Raw genomic sequence first — 19,341 nt, 5'->3', positions numbered from 1 at the left:
GATGTGGATAGATTGAAATGAGCATAAACCATCTCCACATATTAAGAGTTAATGGTATGTAGCAAAAGTACCCACCTTCTGCAGCACTTGAAAAAAACACGCTTTAACCTTCTTTTGTCTGGTCAGGTCATCCATGTGTGAAACTTTGAAGGATAAGGGAAACTGACCGGGAAAATTATTCATATATTATCATTCAAAATGACAATCTAATAAGAATATACAGGTTCTCAAAAGGGAACAGAAAATTATTCTATTTTGAGTGAGAATGGATTTCTACAGGATTAGGCATAGGGTTACAAATACCAATCCAATGTCAATATACAGTTCAGAGGGTGAGACTGAAAGTCCACAGGTGGTTAGAGAGAGAGAGCTCCTTTCCATACTGGACTCTGGCAAACTCTTAAAGGATCATGACTAAGCAATAAAGTGACAGGTCAGAGTTAGCAATGTCACTTTGGACAACTCCAGCACCCCAGTTATTCCAAGTATACCAGAATGAATGTGTGCATGAGACTTGTGAGAAAGAACTGCAATGGACATCTCCAACACTGTGCTAGGCTAAGGCACATGAGCTACAATGGACCTGAGAGCCAAAGTGAGGCTACTCCTTGACCACTTCGGCCAGGGCCCCAGGTAAGGCCCGTCTTAAGACAGGGCTATGCTGAGGGACTGGACAGATTTTTGTTTTCTCTGTTTTTCATTAGGTACAATGCCCTGCATGCTGGGTAGACTAGAAGTGATGGAGGATGGACAAATGGAATTGTGGACCAGGGAATTCTTAGCCTACTCGCTATTGGGTACCACATAAATCCTAGACCACTGGAAGCTTCTGAGTTTCAGATGCTGGTTCAAGTGACATACTCCATGACCCAGGAATGGAAAGGTAAGGTTAAAGAACAAAATGCTGCAACCAACTCAAGAACACATGCATATAATTGCTGGATATACGCATCTGGTCAATATCACACTGACAGATTTTAGTACTTTCACATTTACGATGCAGTCTCTTATGAACCACAATCCCCTAAAATCCATGCAAAAACCATATAAAGTACTACTACTGTCATTTCACAGGTGAAAAAAATTGAGGCTCAGAGAGGCCAAGTGATTTGTGCCAAGATATACAACTAGCAAGTTTCAGAGTCAGTCCTAGAATCCACTCTCCTCAAAAAGGAGAAAGCCTGGGACCTGGTGTCAAAGACTCTTCAAATCTCAATCCTGCCACTGCTGACTGTGTGTTCTTAGGCCGTATATGTATATGTATATGTGGGTGTGTGTTTTAGATTCGAAGACAATCCTGGGTCCAACTAGCCACCAAAGATATCAGTAATCCAGTTCAGAAAGCCACTGCCTTTGTTACCTTCACAAAGAAGAGGTCATTAAACAGGCAGTGAAGCGAATCCTCCACCATCCCATGGAGCTGTTTGTGGAGGCGCTCTTGCCGGTAATAGGCTGGGCACATATCAATCTCAAAGAAGATGGCCATGAGGGTCTGGATGGCATAGAAGCACTGCTTGGAATCTGCTTCCTTCAGCTTCAATGGCAACACCCTGGTGAATGTTACTATGGTCACTGGGAGTCCCCTGATCCAGAGAGGTTACTCAATCCGCCCGCCCAAGGATGCTGAATCTAACAATACAAGAGTCTCACCAACAAGGGAAAGGAGCCCCAGGAGAAAGAGACGCTAAGTCAGAAAGCCGGAGTCTTTACCTGTGCCCTTCTTTCTGGGCCAGGAAGTTTATTTCAGCCAACAGCTGACTTTTTCCATAGCCTTTTCCACCTTCATACAGAACTGCTTGACCCTTCTTCTGGTGCAAACTTCCCTGCTGTGCCATTCGGAAGGCTTCCAGTTCTTTCTCCCGGTCTGTAAAGAGACAAGGAGAACCTAACACTCCTGTGCTTTTTAGCAGACACTTATTTATTTGAATTAATTTGTAAAGGTAATTCTCAGAATGACTTTTTCCCCAGAATCCTTGACAGAATTCCATTATTTGATAAGCCTTCACGTCTTTTTCCAGAAAATCAACTCCGGACTATAAAGAAATGTATGCTGGGCTTGGGGGCTTGCTCCAGAGCCTACGTAATAACATTTAGATCAACTAGGCACCACATGGACATGGGGGCTACTACATCTTCTTAGCTTTTTGTAAAAATTTCCATTCTAACAATTTAGTGTTCAAGGTCTGTCGCTGCTATGTGAAACTAACGGACTAATGGATCTAGATAAAACAAATATAAAGATAGGGGACATATAGTGTGGGTGGAACAGTCTCGGTGCTATTGTCACTATCTCAGGATGAGGAATTTCCCTCTAAAGGTTTGTCTCTGAAGATGAGAATCCTTACAAAGATTTCGTACTAAATGTTGGAACCTGAAATTTAAACATTCAACATGGAAAAGAAATGGCAAGTCCTCTTCAAAATTAACATACATTCACTAAGGAGGTTGCTCTCTATTTTTTAATACAAGCTTAGAAGCATTTAGTCTCCAATTTTGCTTTTTAAATCACATTTAACCATGTACAGATGAAAACAATATGATTTAAGGTTAAAAAAGAAAACTTACCTAGCAAAGAGCGATTTTTATTTCTCTCTCTGGCCAGATGTCTCTTCCCAAACATTCTGGGAAAAAGGACAAAGGGAAATGTGTTAATTAAAAATAGACTGGGATAGACAGAGAATATGTTTTTAAATAGACAGAGGATGAGTTGTCCTTATAAATAAGTACTTTCAGACAACTAAAGAGGTCCAGAGTTCTGAAGCAAAGAGTTTTAAAAAAACAAAAAAATTTTGGAAGGGGAGAAAAACTATTCATTGTTCCAGGCTCAGGGGAGTAAATAAATTGTGAAGTACACATAGAAAAAAGAACATCTAGACTAGTGACCTACTGCTATTCTCTTCCTGTAGGACAGAAGTTGTTCCCTGAGGAACTAGCTAAGAGCTAAACTTAAAAGCTAAAGATCTCAGATATGAAACCCTCCTCTTATGTCTCTTATTCCATCAGGCCAGTACTAGAAGCATCTTTCTTTCTAATTTCATATAATCAAGCATTGATTATTCCTATGCCCTGATTCTATAAAAGAGATGGGACTGAACTATCACATGATGACACTCACATACATCTTCTATGGCCAAGGTATTCATACATCTTCCCTGGGTTGGAGATGTTTTTCATCATTTTCTCTGGCAGTTTCTTAAAGTTGTAAGCAGGTAGCATAGATCTTAGATACGTTACCTCATCACAGGACACCAAACCTGGATAAGCAGTTATCATTCTTGCCACAAGGCTTACTTTTGGGCCAATAACTGTATCAGGGAGACAGAAAAGGATGGAGAGTTTTTAGATCACCTCCTTTACCTTCACCCCCTAAGTCACAGAGCGAACAGTCCAATGTCCTATTCTACCTGCATATTCATGTCTTGCTACTGCCCCAACCATGCCACAGAATACTGGTCCACTGGTGATACTGATGGAAACACGCCTGGGGATCAGAAAAGCAACCGTGGGTAAATATGCACTCGGAAGCCACCAAGTCCAGCACTAGATCTGCCACTCCCTAGATCCAGAAGTCTAGTTTTAGAGCTCAGAATGCAAAAGGCCAGAGGCTGCTGTCAGTTTGCATCACATGGTGGGTACAAAGTACTGAATATTAGGGAAATAGTCAAAAGGAACAAAATGGTCCCCCTACTCTAGGAATTTTAGTTGAGGAGCTATTATTAGTAAAAACACTAAAAACACCTTATATCTGTCAGATACTCTTTATGTGCTTTTGGAAGTATTTTCAAATTCATTACCTCATCTGATTCTTTGAGGGATAATTAACAACAAACGTGTGAGGTACGTAGGGCAAACATTTAAAACCCATTTGACAAAAGAAAAAGAAAAACTGAAGCACTTAATTAACTTTCCCAGAGTTGTACAAGAGTTAATATTAGTGCCAGAATGAGAATCCAGGCCTCCTGACTCCCAGACCAGTGCTATTTCCACCACACCATGCTGCTTCACATGAAACCCCAAAATGAAAAGTAGATCAACAGATCTATACAGGGTTAATGGATCAAATAATGCCAGAATGTGAGAGTAAAGGAATACTCAGAATGTCAGGCTGTTGATGGAAGGCTTGCTGAAGCAAATTAGTCTTTGAAATAAAGTTTTTAAAAGGAGTAATATTTTTTCATTCATCCATTCACACATGCATACATTCACTCACTTAATAAGCTCTGAGAAGCATGTACAGTACCAAGTACTGGGCTAGGTGTTTAAAATACCCTGTCCTGGAGAAGCTCAGTCTGGGCTGGTGAAGGAGATTGAGGGAGGTGAAGAGATATATTCATAAGTTAGCAAGAAAATACTACATATTAGAGATCAATACCGCAATTAACAGAGCAAACAAAGGGATGCATTAACTGATACTGGAGATTAGAACTAAAGTATTCATAAAGGAGAGGACACACGATCAGACCTTGAAAGCTGAAGTACTGCCAAAGTGAGGCAATAGCATTCTGTCCAGTGGGAAAAGGCACAGGCTTTAGCAATCCTGGTGTATCTGTGCAAAACTAAGTAGTTCAAGATGGCTAGAACACAGGAGGTGTTTGAAATAGGAAGAGGTGGAAGGAAAAGTGGTCCTACCTAGGCCATGGATGGAAGAGCACTAGAAACATAAATTATTTTTAAAAAGGGCATATACTATTCCAGGTGAGGCAAAGGCTCAAAGGTGGCAATGAACAATTCATGCATAACAGAATCAGCAGATTTACTTGACTGACGTGAAAATTTCATGTGACAGGCAACAAGGTATACGTCTGGAGAAAGAAGGTGCAATGAAGCATAATTAACTTCAAGTTAAATTTACAAATAAACAATTTTCAGTTGTTCACGGAGAGCACGAAAAGTGGCAACAGTCCTAACACTGATGTCTCCCAGACCATCAAACTTTTCCTGTCTTCCTCTAAGGACAGGATTGAGGACTCCTACATTCACTCGCTGGGCCCACTGCCCAGGGTGAATCAGAGACACTCAAGACAAGAACTAGGCAGTTGGTTCTGCTACCACCCCAAGAATGACTGACCATCTGCTAATGTCTCACAATGCGTCCTTTGTCTAAAATACTCTTCCCCACTTTCTCCACCTGCTGAACGCCTTTCCTTCACAACTGGCTCAAAAATCATCTCTATAGTCAAGACTTCTCTAGTACCTCTGGGGAGAACTATTTCTTCCCATAGCACTTTTTTTTGTAGCTCCCAAGGCGTTTTATTCCTACATTTAAGTTTCACTGTATTAAAATTAGTTGTTTACAGAGCTGAGGAGGTAGTGTCTTATTTCTCTTTATGTCCACCACACCTAGCACAGTGCCTGGCTTGAGGCTTATTCAATGAATGCTTGTTGAATGAATGCATTTATGCATGCCAGAAACTCAGCTGTTAGCAAGACTATGATAATGAAACAAGTAATACTTTTTTTCACTTGGTTATTTCTTATTTCTTTCTGTTGTACTTTATAATTCCCCCTTGCTCTTCCTGGTGGTCCATGTTCTATCCTTTCCAAAAAATATTTTTAAAAGTGTTCTTCATTGAGGAAACATATATTATTTACTCATATATGTAAAGTATTTCTGGGGCTACAAAACTGTTATGATGAGATATGGAGACTGCACTCCCTGGGTCTCAAAAATATCCTGGAGAAACAGTCACAAACCAGAAAAGCCTGATCAATCACTGGACACAGGGAATCATCTTTCTTCTGTAAATGAACTGAAAACTGAAGGTTATTTCCTAGACTAGAAAGAGGAACTTAGAAGATGACCCAAGGTGAACAGGGTCATTGAGAAAGGAGACATGGAGGTGGTTTTGAGTCTGGGTGAGGCTGGTGCGATGCAGAGAGGCATGAGCAACAGTATCTGCTACCGACGCCACACAGGCACCTCTGAGACCCTGTCTCTAAACTTGAATTACAGGTGAAGAAGGCAAGCTTCAGCATCTGGTTAGTGCAGCATTTCCCAAAATATGCTCCTCAGAACATTCATTCTTCTGGGTGTTTACAGGTCTTGGTGTCTGGTGATCAAGTAAATTTGGGAAATGTTGAATAAAACAAAATATAACAAATTTCTTTACTGTAAGACTGCTCAGAAACTTTGATGTTAATGTATATTGTGAATCTTTAAGAAGGAAATATAGTTGCATCAATTCCCAAACATATTTGGCCATGAAAATATTTTTTTCAGGATTTTTTAAGGGACTAATGTTCTACCAAACACACTTCGGGAAATTACTAAATTAGTCATTATCTTCAAGGAAAAAAACACTGACCTGGAAACTAGCTTTTAACACTGTCAAACTATTTGGCTTTCCAACGTAACCTCTGGATCTTACTTTCCTTAAGTTAAGGAGGCCAAATGAGATGAACTCTTAAGATCCTATCTAGCGCCTAACATCTGCTATATTCTCAACTAAAAAAGACTGAAAAGACCAAGTTATGGTCTAAGAGTCATAGAAAGCATCCTTAAAGGCATTGTAAGATAGCCTCTAATGACCAAGAAATGACTGCCTTATTCAGGAGTAAGGGCTAACAGCAGGAATCTTGAAGACCAGAGGTCGAGGCAAAATTTGAAAACAGAATAGACCAGCACTGAAAGGAATGGCTTAGCACACTCACACTGGAGATGCGACTGGAAAGCAGGCTGTAGGAGTATCTGCAGATCTCACCGAGCCTGAAAGAAGTGCCACCACGTATCTGCTTTGGACTAAGAGTTTGAGTATCTATGAAGCAACTGTTAGCATCTTTGTTATCTATAAAATAAGGAGTTGGATCAGATAATCTCTAAGTTCCTTTTCAGTACTAATGTCCTATGAGTATGCCTCTACAATGGTATCACAATAGTAATATATGCTATCCTTTTTGGGGAATATTTGTATTTTATAAGAGGCAGCTGTGAGGTAATGAAAATAACACAGGATTTGAGGACAGAAGTTTTGGGTTTCATTACCAGCTTTGCTACATGCTACTAACTACTCTTCTGTGGTCTTAGTTTCGTGTGTAACAGATACAAATGTTCACACAGGTAGCATATACTAAAGTATTCTAAAAATGTTAAAGCATTATGTAACTATGTGAGATAATTTGTATTCATCTTGAATAAGTATGGCAAGCAAACAAATCTTTGACTCAGTGCTGACATGAGGAATGAGCGTTTTTCAAATCTATTCACGTACATGCTTTCCTCATAGCTTTCTAGTGAAAAAAGAAAAAAGGTCACTTGAAAAATTCCAACCAAATCATGTCATAGTTGCACTACAGAAAATGGAATTTTCTATAACTTCATTAGGGCTAGGCTTTTGTAGGTGGGAGGGTGGGGTGAATACGGAGGCAGGAGATCAGTTCAGTGTGAATTCCAAAAAAATCAACAGGACTGGGAAAGACCAAGAGTGAAAGCCAAGGAGAGCATTAACCAGCTGCGGTCCCTTCCTATCTAGGCAATTGTCCCACATCTGTTCCCACGCCTCCCCTCCCCATAGACAGGCAGCCTTCTCTTCACATACAGATGTATTATGTGCATATTAATTTATATGTTTGCTTGTTGCTTGAATCTTGCTATGCGTATTCTATAGCTCCCCCCTCCCACCCCACTGGACAGAAACTTATATCCATTTCCCCTGGCTATCTAGTACATAGTTCTGTACCTAGTAATTTCTTAATATGTCTTGTTTTCTGACTTCCCTCAGCATGTTCCCACTCCTTTAGGCAGACACTGGATGCCCTCAACCCGTGCTACTTGTTACTGCCTCCTACCCTGCCTGAAGAGCCCCCTGGGCCTGAGAAGCTCCTCTCTGCCCCACCTTCCTCCTCACTTGGTCTCAGCAAGATTCTCCCAGCAGAAGCTGAATATGCTGAAGGAGCTCTCCAGGGCATGTGCACACTCATCTGGCTTCTTATCCCCAGGAAGGCCGAAAACACAGAGGAACGTGCAGCCCTGAGATAGGTGACAAAGAAAGAAAAGGGAAATTGACCTGGGGAAGAAATATGGCTCGCCTCAACTGAACCAACTTCCCTAAATGAAGCCAGACCCCTTCCTGGCTGGTTTTCTATTAGGAATGTAGGATTCTATAAGATTCATGAAATGGACATTCTAGGCCACATCAACATGGACATTTTAAAAAAAGAAGAAAAAAAATCTTGATTTAACTATTTAAAGAACTGAAATTTAAAACATAAGAAAAATTGATGTTAAGAACTTTTCAAAAATTCAATTTCTAGTGTCTACCTTGAGCTAAGTCCATCTGCCTATATTTTGTTTACCTATAATGTCAAGTATGATACTGCTCTTTTTCAAGCTCCTAAATTACCTCAAAAGGATCTGATTATACTTACTTTACTAATAGAGCCAGAAAAACATTCTTCATGCTTTCATAAGGATTTTTCAACAAGAAGAGAACAAAAAAGATATGGAGGATAATACTCAGTTACCCTGAAAATTAAACCACCTAGAACATCCCGTTCCTTAAATATTATTACTTGAAGTTTTAATGTAACATAGCTTATTATAAAATAGGAAGCAGACAGTCTGACTTATGTCTGTGTTATGTGAGAGATAACATAAGATGTTATAATAATAACATAAGACTATTATAATTGTCTTAAGACTATTATTCCTCACTCACCTTTAATGTTGATATGTCAAGTTCCCTTGTACTTACTGTCTCAGACATAAAGATCCGGCTCAGCTGGCCACCCCCTTTCTCTATCACTGTGGAGATGTATAAGGCAGCCTCCTGGATAAGATGACACAAATGCAACATCCATGCTGTCTTGTGGAATTCTAGGCTGACCAAAACCATAGTCACAGTACGGAATTCGGATATATACTCCATAGGTTGGCCTTCATCAATCTACAAAGACACAGTGAGTTACCTTGACTGTATCTTCAACTTTTAGTATCATGTTTAGGCAGTTAAATTCTATAGTCCATGGTAAACATGAGAAAATGACTTAAAGATGTCAGACAAAAAACTTAAAATTCAGGTTCAAGAGGTATAGAAGATATACAACCAGTGCACTTGGAGTTAAAATCGTTTGACTTTAAACCTAATTCACTGATGAAATTTGCCAAGCTTTTATATTTCCTCTCTAAGACAGTTTGATGTCCCATTCTATTAGTCATTATATCACTTACTAAGGGATTCACATATAAACAATCAATCAACACTTATTTACCAAGCACATACTCTATACGCTGTTTACAGTGTACTGGTTTCTAGAGGGATGAACAAACAAAAACCAAATATGGTTTCTACTTTCTAAACTTATAAGACATGTCATCACAGTAATTGGTGCAGATGGGAAAATCTGCTGGTATTACAATGGGAAGCGGGAGATGAACTGGATCAATCAAATGGTTGTCACATTTGTACACGTACACTTGTTTACATAAACACACACACACAGTCTACACACAATGACTCAAGAGCTAGGAAATAACCTTCTTCAAAAGGTTTTTCATTATGTGCTTCCGCAGGGTTTGCTCAAGTGCAGAGTCTGGATCCAACTCCAGGGCAGTTCTTAGAATGTCTGAGAGAAGGAAAGCAAACAAAATGTCTCCAGCCATGTGGAAAATTAATCTTTGAAGTTTTGGGCATGGGTATAATAAAGGACAAAATAACTTACCAGCACTTGTCCGGTAATGTGGCAGGTAATCGAGGCACTTGTAAAAATGCTCATCAAAGTCAAATGGGTCAATGATCCGCATATCTCTTAACTACAGAAAGGAAACTGCTCAATTCTGTGCCCACCCACCGACTGGATTACCTTTGGTTCCCTAATAGAGGGGCTAAGGATGCCATCTCCCTTGTTTATCACTTATCTTTTCAGCCTTACTGTTCTGCCTCATCTGTCCTCCTGGGAGAATATCCCTCACCTCCCTCCAAAATAAAGTTCCAGTGGTTGGTTTGGTCTGGTGTTGAGCACCACCAGAGCACTGCCCTATGCAGTAGGAAGGCCTTTTCAGGACGTTCAACGGATGTGACCAACCTCTTACCTTCACAGCTTCATCCTCCCTCATGATTTCCACTTCAAACATGTACTGCTCACAGAGCTTCCAGCAGTTCCAGGACAAGACAATCTCATTTGCCTGGGCCAACCGCTGAGCTAACTGGACACCGTCTACATCGCGCCCAATCACCAAGAGGTACTGTCGCTGATCGTCTCCAACAATAACCTGGGAAATCCGACCTGCAGACAGACCTATCCAGAGAAAAGGAGACCAAGTGGTGAATAGGCAAACTCAGCTGGAAACTTATGCAAAGGCTGGGGTCTGGAATCCTCACACTGCTTTATGTATCACGCCATATCTCGTTATTACCCACAGTTGCAGAAATATTAGGTGAGCTCCCCCTCAAAAAGAATACCTTGCCCCAGATTTCCTTCTGTCTTAAACAGACCTAGAGACAGACATTCAGACCAGCCTGGGTTGTATGAGGGAAGAAACTCTTGGATCCTAGGCATCCAAGAGTCTTGTCTCTAAATTGCTCTTCTAATGGACAGCTAGGTCCTGACGGCAGAGACCAAATGATGATGCTCAGAAGCTGCTGCCACCGTGACCACACCAGCTCTCCTCATATGTAAACAGGGCTCGGTGAGTAAACAATCAGTATTTTACCACACATCGGCTTCGCCACACCCTTTATTTCTGCCTCCTGTTTTTCTTGTCCCGGGGGATTTCTTACTGCTAGTAACAGCTGAAAAACGGGTTTGCTTGCCAGGGAAGAAATTACTATAACCAGGAGAAGTATGCCCTTAGGTAAGTCACCCAATCCACACTAAAAACAAGGGAAAAAGCAGTTTTAAAAGAATGGCAGAGACATATACTTTTGGCCAACGTGCAGCAACAGACAGTGAATTTACTTTAATGCCTGGAACAACCAAGGAGCTGGAAAAATACACAAAACAACAGTTTTCAAGATACTGGACATTAGGTAATTAAGGATAGTATGCTTGAGAGATGAGAAACAAACAAGGCGAACTCTCTGATACCCCAGCTCACCACCGCCTAGAGGGAGTTTCCAGTATACATCTCAGGGAGGGTGAGCCCAGGTGCAGCCCCGAGGACTCCTTGAGTTGAGGAGACAGAGGTAGGAGTCTGAGGAGGCCAAGCTAGCTAGAGCTCACAGGGCACTGTGAGTGCTGGAGAGGAGAGTGTGTAGAGAGAAAATGCCACAGAACTCCAGAGAACTGAGTCCCCCTCAGGTCTTTAAGTGCATCAGTGTGAGGAAACAACCTGAGGCTAGGGAAAGAGCCCCCTGAAAAGATTAGAGGAAACAATCTTAGTATCACACGGGGCTGGGATATAGTTCCCATTTCCACTAGCCAGAGTATTAAACTTCATACTTCACAGGAATTAGGTACAGTACTCGGAAGTGGTCTGCCTCAGCAATGGGGCAAAACTAGCTCTGGACTAAACACTGCTCTGGTCCTATCCAACAAAATTTGAAAGCAAAACCTATTAAGCTAACCACATCTCAGAACTAAGTTCAAGAATATTTACAAAAATATTTAAAAATCCAGCACTCAACAAGGTTAAATTCACACCTGGCACCCACCAAAAATTACCAGGTATGCCAAGAAAAAGGAAAATATGACCCACAATGAGAAGAAAAATCAATCAATCAAGCCCAATGTAGAATAACATAGACGAAAGAATTAGTAGACAGGACGTTAAAAGTTATAACTATATTCCATATATTCAAGAACTAGAGGGCTTCCCTGGTGGCGCAGTGGTTGAGAGTCTGCCTGCCAATGCAGGGGACACAGGTTCGAGCCCTGGTCTGGGAAGATCCCACATGCCGCGGAGCAACTGGGCCCGTGAGGCACAACTACTGAGCCTGCGCGTCTGGAGCCTGTGCTCCACAACAAGAGAGGCCGCGATAGTGAGAGGCCCACGTGCTGCAATGAAGAATGGCCCCCGCTTGCCACAACTAGAGAAAGCCCTCACACAGAAACGAAGACCCAACACAGCTATAAATAAATAAATAAATAAATTTATTAAAAAAAAAAAAAAAAAAGAACTAGAGGGATACTAAACAAGTAGGGACATGGAGGATATGGTATCTTCATATCGATGAAAACCACAAGGCCTGAGATGAAAAATACACTACAAAAATACACAAGAAGATATATTAGATCAAAGGCAAATTAGACTTTTCAAAATAAAAGATCTGTAATCTTTAAAACATAGCAATAGAAACCATCCAAAATGAAACACAGGGAGAAAAAAGATAGAAAAACAAGGAACACAGCATCAGTGAGTCGTGGGACAATTTCAAGCAGCCTAATATGTGTGTAACTACACAGAGGAGGAAGAAGAGAGAAAAAATTATTTGAAGAAATAATGGCAGAACATTTTCTAAATTTTGTAAAAACTAGAAACCTATAGATCCAAGAATCTCAATGAGTCCCAAGTGTAAGAAAAATGAAGAAAACTGTACCAAGGTACATCACAATCCGATTACCTAAAACCAGTGATAAAGAAAAAATCGAAAAGCAGCTGGGGTGGAAGGGGAGGGACATTATATAAAAGAAACAAAAATATAGATGAAAGCAGATTTCCTGTTGGACATACTGCGAGCTAGAAGACAGTAGAACAACAGCTTTCATGTAAGAGGAAAAAAATACCTGTCAATCTAGAATTCTATACCCAGGGAAAATACCTTTCAAAAACAGAGGTGAAATAAAGATTTTTTTCAGACACACAAAAGCTAAACTAACCCATCTCCTGCAAACCCACACTATGAGAAACGTTAAAGGAAGTTCTGCAAACAGACAATAATAAATGTTGACTAGGACATGGAGAAATTGGGACCTTTACACATTGCTGGTGGAAATGTAAAATGGTACAACCACTTTGGAAAAAAGATAAGCAATTTCTCAACAAGTTAAACATGCATCTACCATTATGACTCAGCCCTTTCACTCCTAGGTATTTAACCAAGAGAAATAAATGCATAAGTCTACACAAAGACTTGTATACAGATGTTCATAGCAGCCTTATTTGTAATAGCCCCAAACTGACAACACTCCTATTGTAGATCAAAAAGTGTATAAATAACCCTAGTCAGAGAACTAAGATCCTGCAAGCTGGCTTAAAAAAAAAAAAAAAAAAGCAATGATAGAAAGATCTGTGGTTGCTTGGGGATGGGGAGGGGAGTAGTGGGATGAAGAGTCTATAAAGAGGCACAGGAAACTTTTTTCTTTTTTTTTTTAATGACTTTTTATTTTTTTTTGCTTTATAACAAGTTTAATCAGTTATACATATACATATGTTCCCATATCCCCTCCCTTTTGCGTCACCCTCCCACCCTCCCTATCCCACCCCTCCAGGCGGTCACAAAGCACCGAGCTGATCTCCCTGTGCTATGCGGCTGCTTCCCACTAGCTATCTACCTTACGTTTGGTAGTGTATATATGTCCATGCCGCTCTTTCACTTTGTCACAGCTTACCCTTCCCCCTCCCCATATCCTCAAGTCCATTCTCTAGTAGGTCTGTGTCTTTATTCCTGTCTTACCCCTATGTTCTTCATGACATTTTTTTTTCTTAAATTCCATATATATGTGTCAGCATACAGTATTTGTCTTTCTCTTTCTGACTTACTTCACTCTGTATGACAGACTCTAGGTCCATCCACCTCATTACAAATAGCTCAATTTCATTTCTTTTTATGGCTGAGTAATATTCCATTGTATATATGGGGGCACAGGAAACTTTAGTGAGTGCTGAATATGTTCATTATCTTGATTGTGGTGATGGTTTCAAAAGTATATAAATATGTCTATGTACAGTATCAATTATGAAATATCTATCAATAAAACAAAAACCAGAACAAAAAAAGGATGGTAGGATAGGAGAGATGCCATACAACTCACAATATGATTCTTCACTTCTGTTCCTCAAAATACAAATGAATAGCTAGAGCCAACTTTTGCCCTAACTTAGAAACCCCTTGAGGTTTCTGGACTCCTGAGAAGCAGTTTTTCGTATAGAGCTTTGCCTTCAATCCTGACTCTGTTGAAACTATGGCCTCTGTGTACAGCTTTTAAATTTCTATGGCATTATATTATATTTTTGATAATGTAATACAGTAACATAATTAAAAAACCAAACTATATAAAGAATATACATTGAAAAGTCTTGATTCCACCTATATACCTATCTACACTATTTTCCCCCAATAGGTAAATTTTATTCGTTTCTTATATATCTTTCCAGTGTTTCTTTATACAAATATAAACAAATAAGAAAAATTCTTATTTTTCCTCCTTACTCACAAGGTAGCATATATTTTTTTAAATTAATTAATTAATTTATGGCTGTGTTGGGTCTTCATTTCTGTGCGAGGGCTTTCTCTAGTTGCGGCAAGTGGGGGCCACTCTTCATCGCGGTGCGCAGGCCTCTCACTATCGCGGCCTCTCTTGTTGCGGAGCACAGGCTCCAGACGCGCAGGCTCAGTAGTTGTGGCTCACAGGCCTAGTTGCCTCGCGGCATGTGGGATCTTCCCAGACCAGGGCTTGAACCCGTGTCCCCTGCATTGGCAGGCAGATTCTCAACCACTGCGCCACCAGGGAAGCCCACAAGGTAGCATATTAAACACAGTGCTCTGCATCTTGCTTTTTCTCATCTATATTTTGGAGATACTGCTACATCAAAACAACTTTTTTTAAAGTGGCAGAGACTCTCATTGGGTAGACCTATTATTGTTTATTTAACCAGTCTCCTACAGATAATTTTCAACCTTTTATCACAATCTATGTTGCAATCAATAATCTTATACATATGATATTTTATAAATACTCAGGTATACCTATAGGATAAACGTTGGGGTTGAAGGATACATGTTAGGATTGCTGGGTTGAAGAATAAATGCCCTCTTGGCGCCCAGGGCTTCTCTGAGGTAAGGGTCGGCAGCCACGCTCTCGTGTCTCTGAGTGAGAACCTGGCCTTGTGGCCACCCAGTCGTGCTGTGAGAAGGAGCAGAAGCCTCAGCAGGGTAAGATGCCGGCAGGGCCGAAGAACAAGGTCGCCTCTGCCCCTGGCGACACCCGTGAGACTGAAAACCCCGATCCCAGTGCCTTGGTCCCCACAGTCTCGAGCAACCCATCTCCGTCAGGTGGCGGCGCCCCAGGCGGTGGCACAGCAGGTTCTTCATCCTGCAAGGTGGCTGCCGCCGGCGCCACTTTGCTCACCGGGGAGGACCCGGGGCCCCCCTCTGTGGACGGTGTGCAGGAAGGGGGGCGCCCCGACCTCCATGGCGGCGGGAGTCCCTACGCAGAGCTGAGCTGTGTGGTGCCCAGGACGGGCCAAGGCGTCCAGACAGTGCCTGTGCTCAGTGGGGCCGCCATCTGGCAAGCCGCTGGGGGCGCTGGCCAGCGTCCAACCCAGACCACGAGCCCAGGGGATGGACGTGGGAGGAAGCGGCCCAGGCGCGAGGAGGCTTCCGGGTCGGTGAAGCCATCTTCTCCAAGGTCTGAGCCCAGCAGTAGTGGCCATTTTCAGGTTTCTCTGGGGAACCACGCATCACAGCCGGGTCCTGTCCTTGAAAGCCAGGCTAAAGCACCAGGCCCTGCTGTCCGCAGTCAAGCAGTCAGACCAGGCCCAGCCCTCTGCCGCCACGCCACCCAGTCTGGCCCTGCTGTCCGCAGTCCTGCTTCGGTGCAACGCCCTGCTCGCCGCGGCCGCACCTCCCCGTCGGGTCCCGTTCTCCGCAGTCAGGCAGCCAGGGTAGGCCCTGCTCTCTGTAGCCACGCATCCGGGTCCAGCGCTGCTCTTGGTAGCCGTGCAGCTGAGCAGAGACCTGCTCGCCGCCACCACCGTTCACCCGAACAAGGCGCATCTCCTTGCCGTCAATACGTGCCAGGCGCTGGTCTCCGGCGCCGAGCATCAGTGCCAGGCTCTGCTCAACGCCGCTGCTGTACACCCAAGCCAGGCCTTGCTCATCGCCGCCGCCGTGCTTCCGCGCCAGGCCCTGCTTCCCGCCGCCGTGCATCTGGGCCAGGCGCTGCCGTCAACAACCACTCCAGCCCGCCAGGCCCTGCTCATCGCCGCCGCCGTTCTTCCGCGCCAGGCCCTGCTTCCCGCCGCCGTGCATCTGGGCCAGGCGCTGCCGTCAACAACCACTCCAGCCCGCCAGGCCCTGCTCATCGCCGCCGCCGTGCTTCCGCGCCAGGCCCTGCTTCCCGCCGCCGTGCATCTGGGCCAGGCGCTGCCGTCGACAACCACTCCAGCCCGCCAGGGCCTGCTCATCGCCGCCGCCGTGCTTCCGCGCCAGGCCCTGCTTCCCGCCGCCGTGCATCTGGGCCAGGCGCTGCCGTCGACAACCACTCCAGCCCGCCAGGGCCTGCTCATCGCCGCCGCCGTTCTTCCGCGCCAGGCCCTGCTTCCCGCCGCCGTGCATCTGGGCCAGGCGCTGCCGTCAACAACCACTCCAGCCCGCCAGGCCCTGCTCATCGCCGCCGCCGTGCTTCCGCGCCAGGCCCTGCTTCCCGCCGCCGTGCATCTGGGCCAGGCGCTGCCGTCGACAACCACTCCAGCCCGCCAGGGCCTGCTCATCGCCGCCGCCGTTCTTCCGCGCCAGGCCCTGCTTCCCGCCGCCGTGCATCTGGGCCTGGCCCTGCCATCGACAACCACTCCAGCCTGCCAGGGCCTGCTCATCGCTGCTGCCGTGCTTCCGTGCCAGGCCCTGCTTCCCGCCGCCGTGCCTCTGGGCCAGGCGCTGCCGTCGACAACCACTCCAGACCGCCAGACCCTGCTCATCGCCGCCGCCTTGCTTCCGCGCAAGGCCCTGCTTCCCGCCGCCGTGCATCTGGGCCAGGCCCTGCCATCGACAACCACTCCAGCCCAGCAGGCCCTGTTCTCCGCAGCCGCGCACCCAGGCCAGGCTCTGCCCTCGAAGCAGCAGCACAACTCCGGGCTTTGTGCTCCAGAAGCCATGCCACCCAGAGAAGATCAGGCCGTAGCATCCGCCCTTTCCTGCCTGGGCTTAATAGCCAGAGTCCTCCTTCATCGCCTGGGTTCGCCTTACGAAGGGTGGTCTTCCAGAGCAGCTCAAGCTCTTCTGATTCTGAGGTCCCAAACTTTCCTACCCAGCAGGTTTGGCATGCAGTTCGTATGCGTGCCTCCTCACCATCACCTCCTGAGCCATATGCTGACAGTTTCTCCTCCTCCTCCTCCTCCTCTTCTTCCTCTGCTCCTTGGTCTCCGGGCCAGAGCCCCTCCTCCTCCCCCACTAATTTTCCTGGCAGGAGTTCCCATAGGTTTCCTGGCCTGAGCTCCATCTCTACTCCTAGCCCCGCTAGCCTTAGGCGCATCTGGCTGCTCGAGTTTGATGCCCTGAACCCTCTCTCTTCAGAAGAGCTGGCTGAAATAGGGAGCATGCCTCCCTCTCCTACATTTCCTATGTTGTGATCCTCCATGAGCAGACTCATAAGGCCTGCAAAAGAAATCAACATCCACCTACTGTCCTGAATGGGCTGCCTGCTCTGCCCGTTAACTGTGAGGTTTCCAAATGCTCTAGCTATTAAGCAACATCATGAGCAGTTTTGAAGTTGTTGTTTGAAGAGGCAGTTTTGAAGCCTCCCCTCCCCATAATGGCAGTACCTAGCACTTATCTGCTGTTGGCACTTGATTCCAGCACCCCCTTATCCCCCAAAAGTGCCTGCCTTGGCCTCTGAGATTTCCCTTTTCCAAGTTGCCTTTCCATAATGAAAGTTTTGAGTGAACAAATTAAAATGTTGGTTTCATTTAAAAAAAAAAAAAAAGAATAAATGCATTTGTAATCTTGGGAGAGATTACTGAATCACCCTCCATGGAAGCTGTACCACTGTTGACTCCCAACAGCACTGTGTGAGAAGGCTTATTCCTCACAGCCTTTTCAACAGTGTGTTCAGCATCTGAATTTTTCCATATCTATCGGTAAGAAATGATCTCAGTTGGTACTTTCAATTGGCATTTTTCTTATTATGAAGTTGACCAGTGTTTCACAAGTTACAAGGGATGATTTCTGTGTTTATGTGTTATTTATTCATGTTCTTTGCTCATTTTTCTGTTAGAATGTTAGTCTTCTCTTGATTTCTAGGTGTTTTTTCTATGTTAGGAAAATTCACCCATTGTCTACGTGATATAAGTTGCAAATATTTTCTTCCAGGTTGTCATTTATCTTTTGAATTGTTTATACTGTTTTTTTTTTTTTTTTTTCCAACTGATCACTCTTTTAGTAGCTAATACCTATCTTTAGCTGCAGGTCCTGGCCTTCTCTGGTATGGTAGATCCCAAATTTCTCCTGTATCTCCAGACTGCATTTTGCCACCAGGGTAATGATGTCACTCAGTTGATCCTGTTCCACTGTCCAGAGTGCCAGGAGCACATTCCCTGTAGAGACACAAGATAGGCTGACAGAGATTAAACATCTGGATTCACTTGCCAGAGCAAAGCCCCCAATAATGCAGAAGATATCATGCAAGGTGTCAGACAAGGTTTCTTGGCCCTATACATCATACTAAAATACGGCCTTAGATCCTTAAAACTATTCAGCATATAAAAACATGACTAGGTAGAAGCTGAAATGTTCCTAAAACCTAGGGCTATTTTTGGTACTCTTCTCTCCATCAGTATACTAACGGATCTAAGAGGTTCACAAAGTGTAGGTTTACATTCAAGTTGAATTTTAAGATTTTAGGTGGTTTCTTTAAGTTTAAATGAAAAGATAGGCCAACTCTATGGCATATAGCTGTTAATAATCCTAAGAGTTTTCCAGATAGGAGACAAGCTAGACTTCTTACCTACTTAGCTTCTGCTATTAATGACCAAGTTTCTCATTAGTTTTCTCATGAGTGCTTTATAGGCACTTATTTTCCTGTCATTCAATGTAAACAAAATGTAAAGTACTTGGGAGCTTAATATGGACAAGGCTTTTCCATTAGACTGGGAGATCATTTGACGCAGAGACTGTGTCTTCCTCATCTTTGTTTCCCCAGGGCCTAGCAAATACTAAATAATCAAACAATGCTGAATAAACAAACATGCCAAATTCCACCTATAGTTTTCCTTGCTTACAGTGCTTTAAATATTTAGAAAAAAAAAGAAAAATACCTGTGATATTTAGGATATCCCCTCCAAAACAGAGCACATCTGAAATCAAGTAAGGGAGAGAGAGGAAAATGAGTCAAAATCAGAGACATGCCAGATCATGGCAGAATAATATATGATGAAAAGAATGGCCTACAGAGTTTTTCCTCATATCTTTTCTGGTCAATTTATTCACTCCAAGGCTTAGACTCCTTCTTCCTTTCCCCTAGCTTCTCCTC

At 43.6% G+C, this 19,341-nt stretch overlaps 1 protein-coding gene across 1 annotated transcript in view; it reads right to left on the bottom strand.

The window, feature by feature from the left end:
- Positions 1–19,341, bottom strand: part of LOC308623381 (adenylate cyclase type 10-like) — a 43,109-nt gene that overhangs the window by 20,198 nt on the left and 3,570 nt on the right. The window contains 16 exon segments of the mRNA XM_081245673.1: positions 76–162; positions 1,361–1,550; positions 1,711–1,864; positions 2,566–2,621; positions 3,116–3,305; positions 3,405–3,481; positions 7,845–7,966; positions 8,691–8,882; positions 9,473–9,561; positions 9,658–9,748; positions 10,028–10,233; positions 14,844–14,877; positions 14,880–14,900; positions 17,801–17,944; positions 18,261–18,406; positions 19,127–19,165. Coding sequence (XP_081101799.1) covers positions 76–162; positions 1,361–1,550; positions 1,711–1,864; positions 2,566–2,621; positions 3,116–3,305; positions 3,405–3,481; positions 7,845–7,966; positions 8,691–8,882; positions 9,473–9,561; positions 9,658–9,748; positions 10,028–10,233; positions 14,844–14,877; positions 14,880–14,900; positions 17,801–17,944; positions 18,261–18,406; positions 19,127–19,165 — 1,838 coding nt within the window.

The sequence above is a fragment of the Mesoplodon bidens genome, assembly GCF_964165515.1.
Source record: "Mesoplodon bidens genome assembly, chromosome: 10".
NCBI lineage: Eukaryota > Metazoa > Chordata > Mammalia > Artiodactyla > Ziphiidae > Mesoplodon > Mesoplodon bidens.
This window is presented reverse-complemented; position numbering and strand designations above follow the sequence as displayed.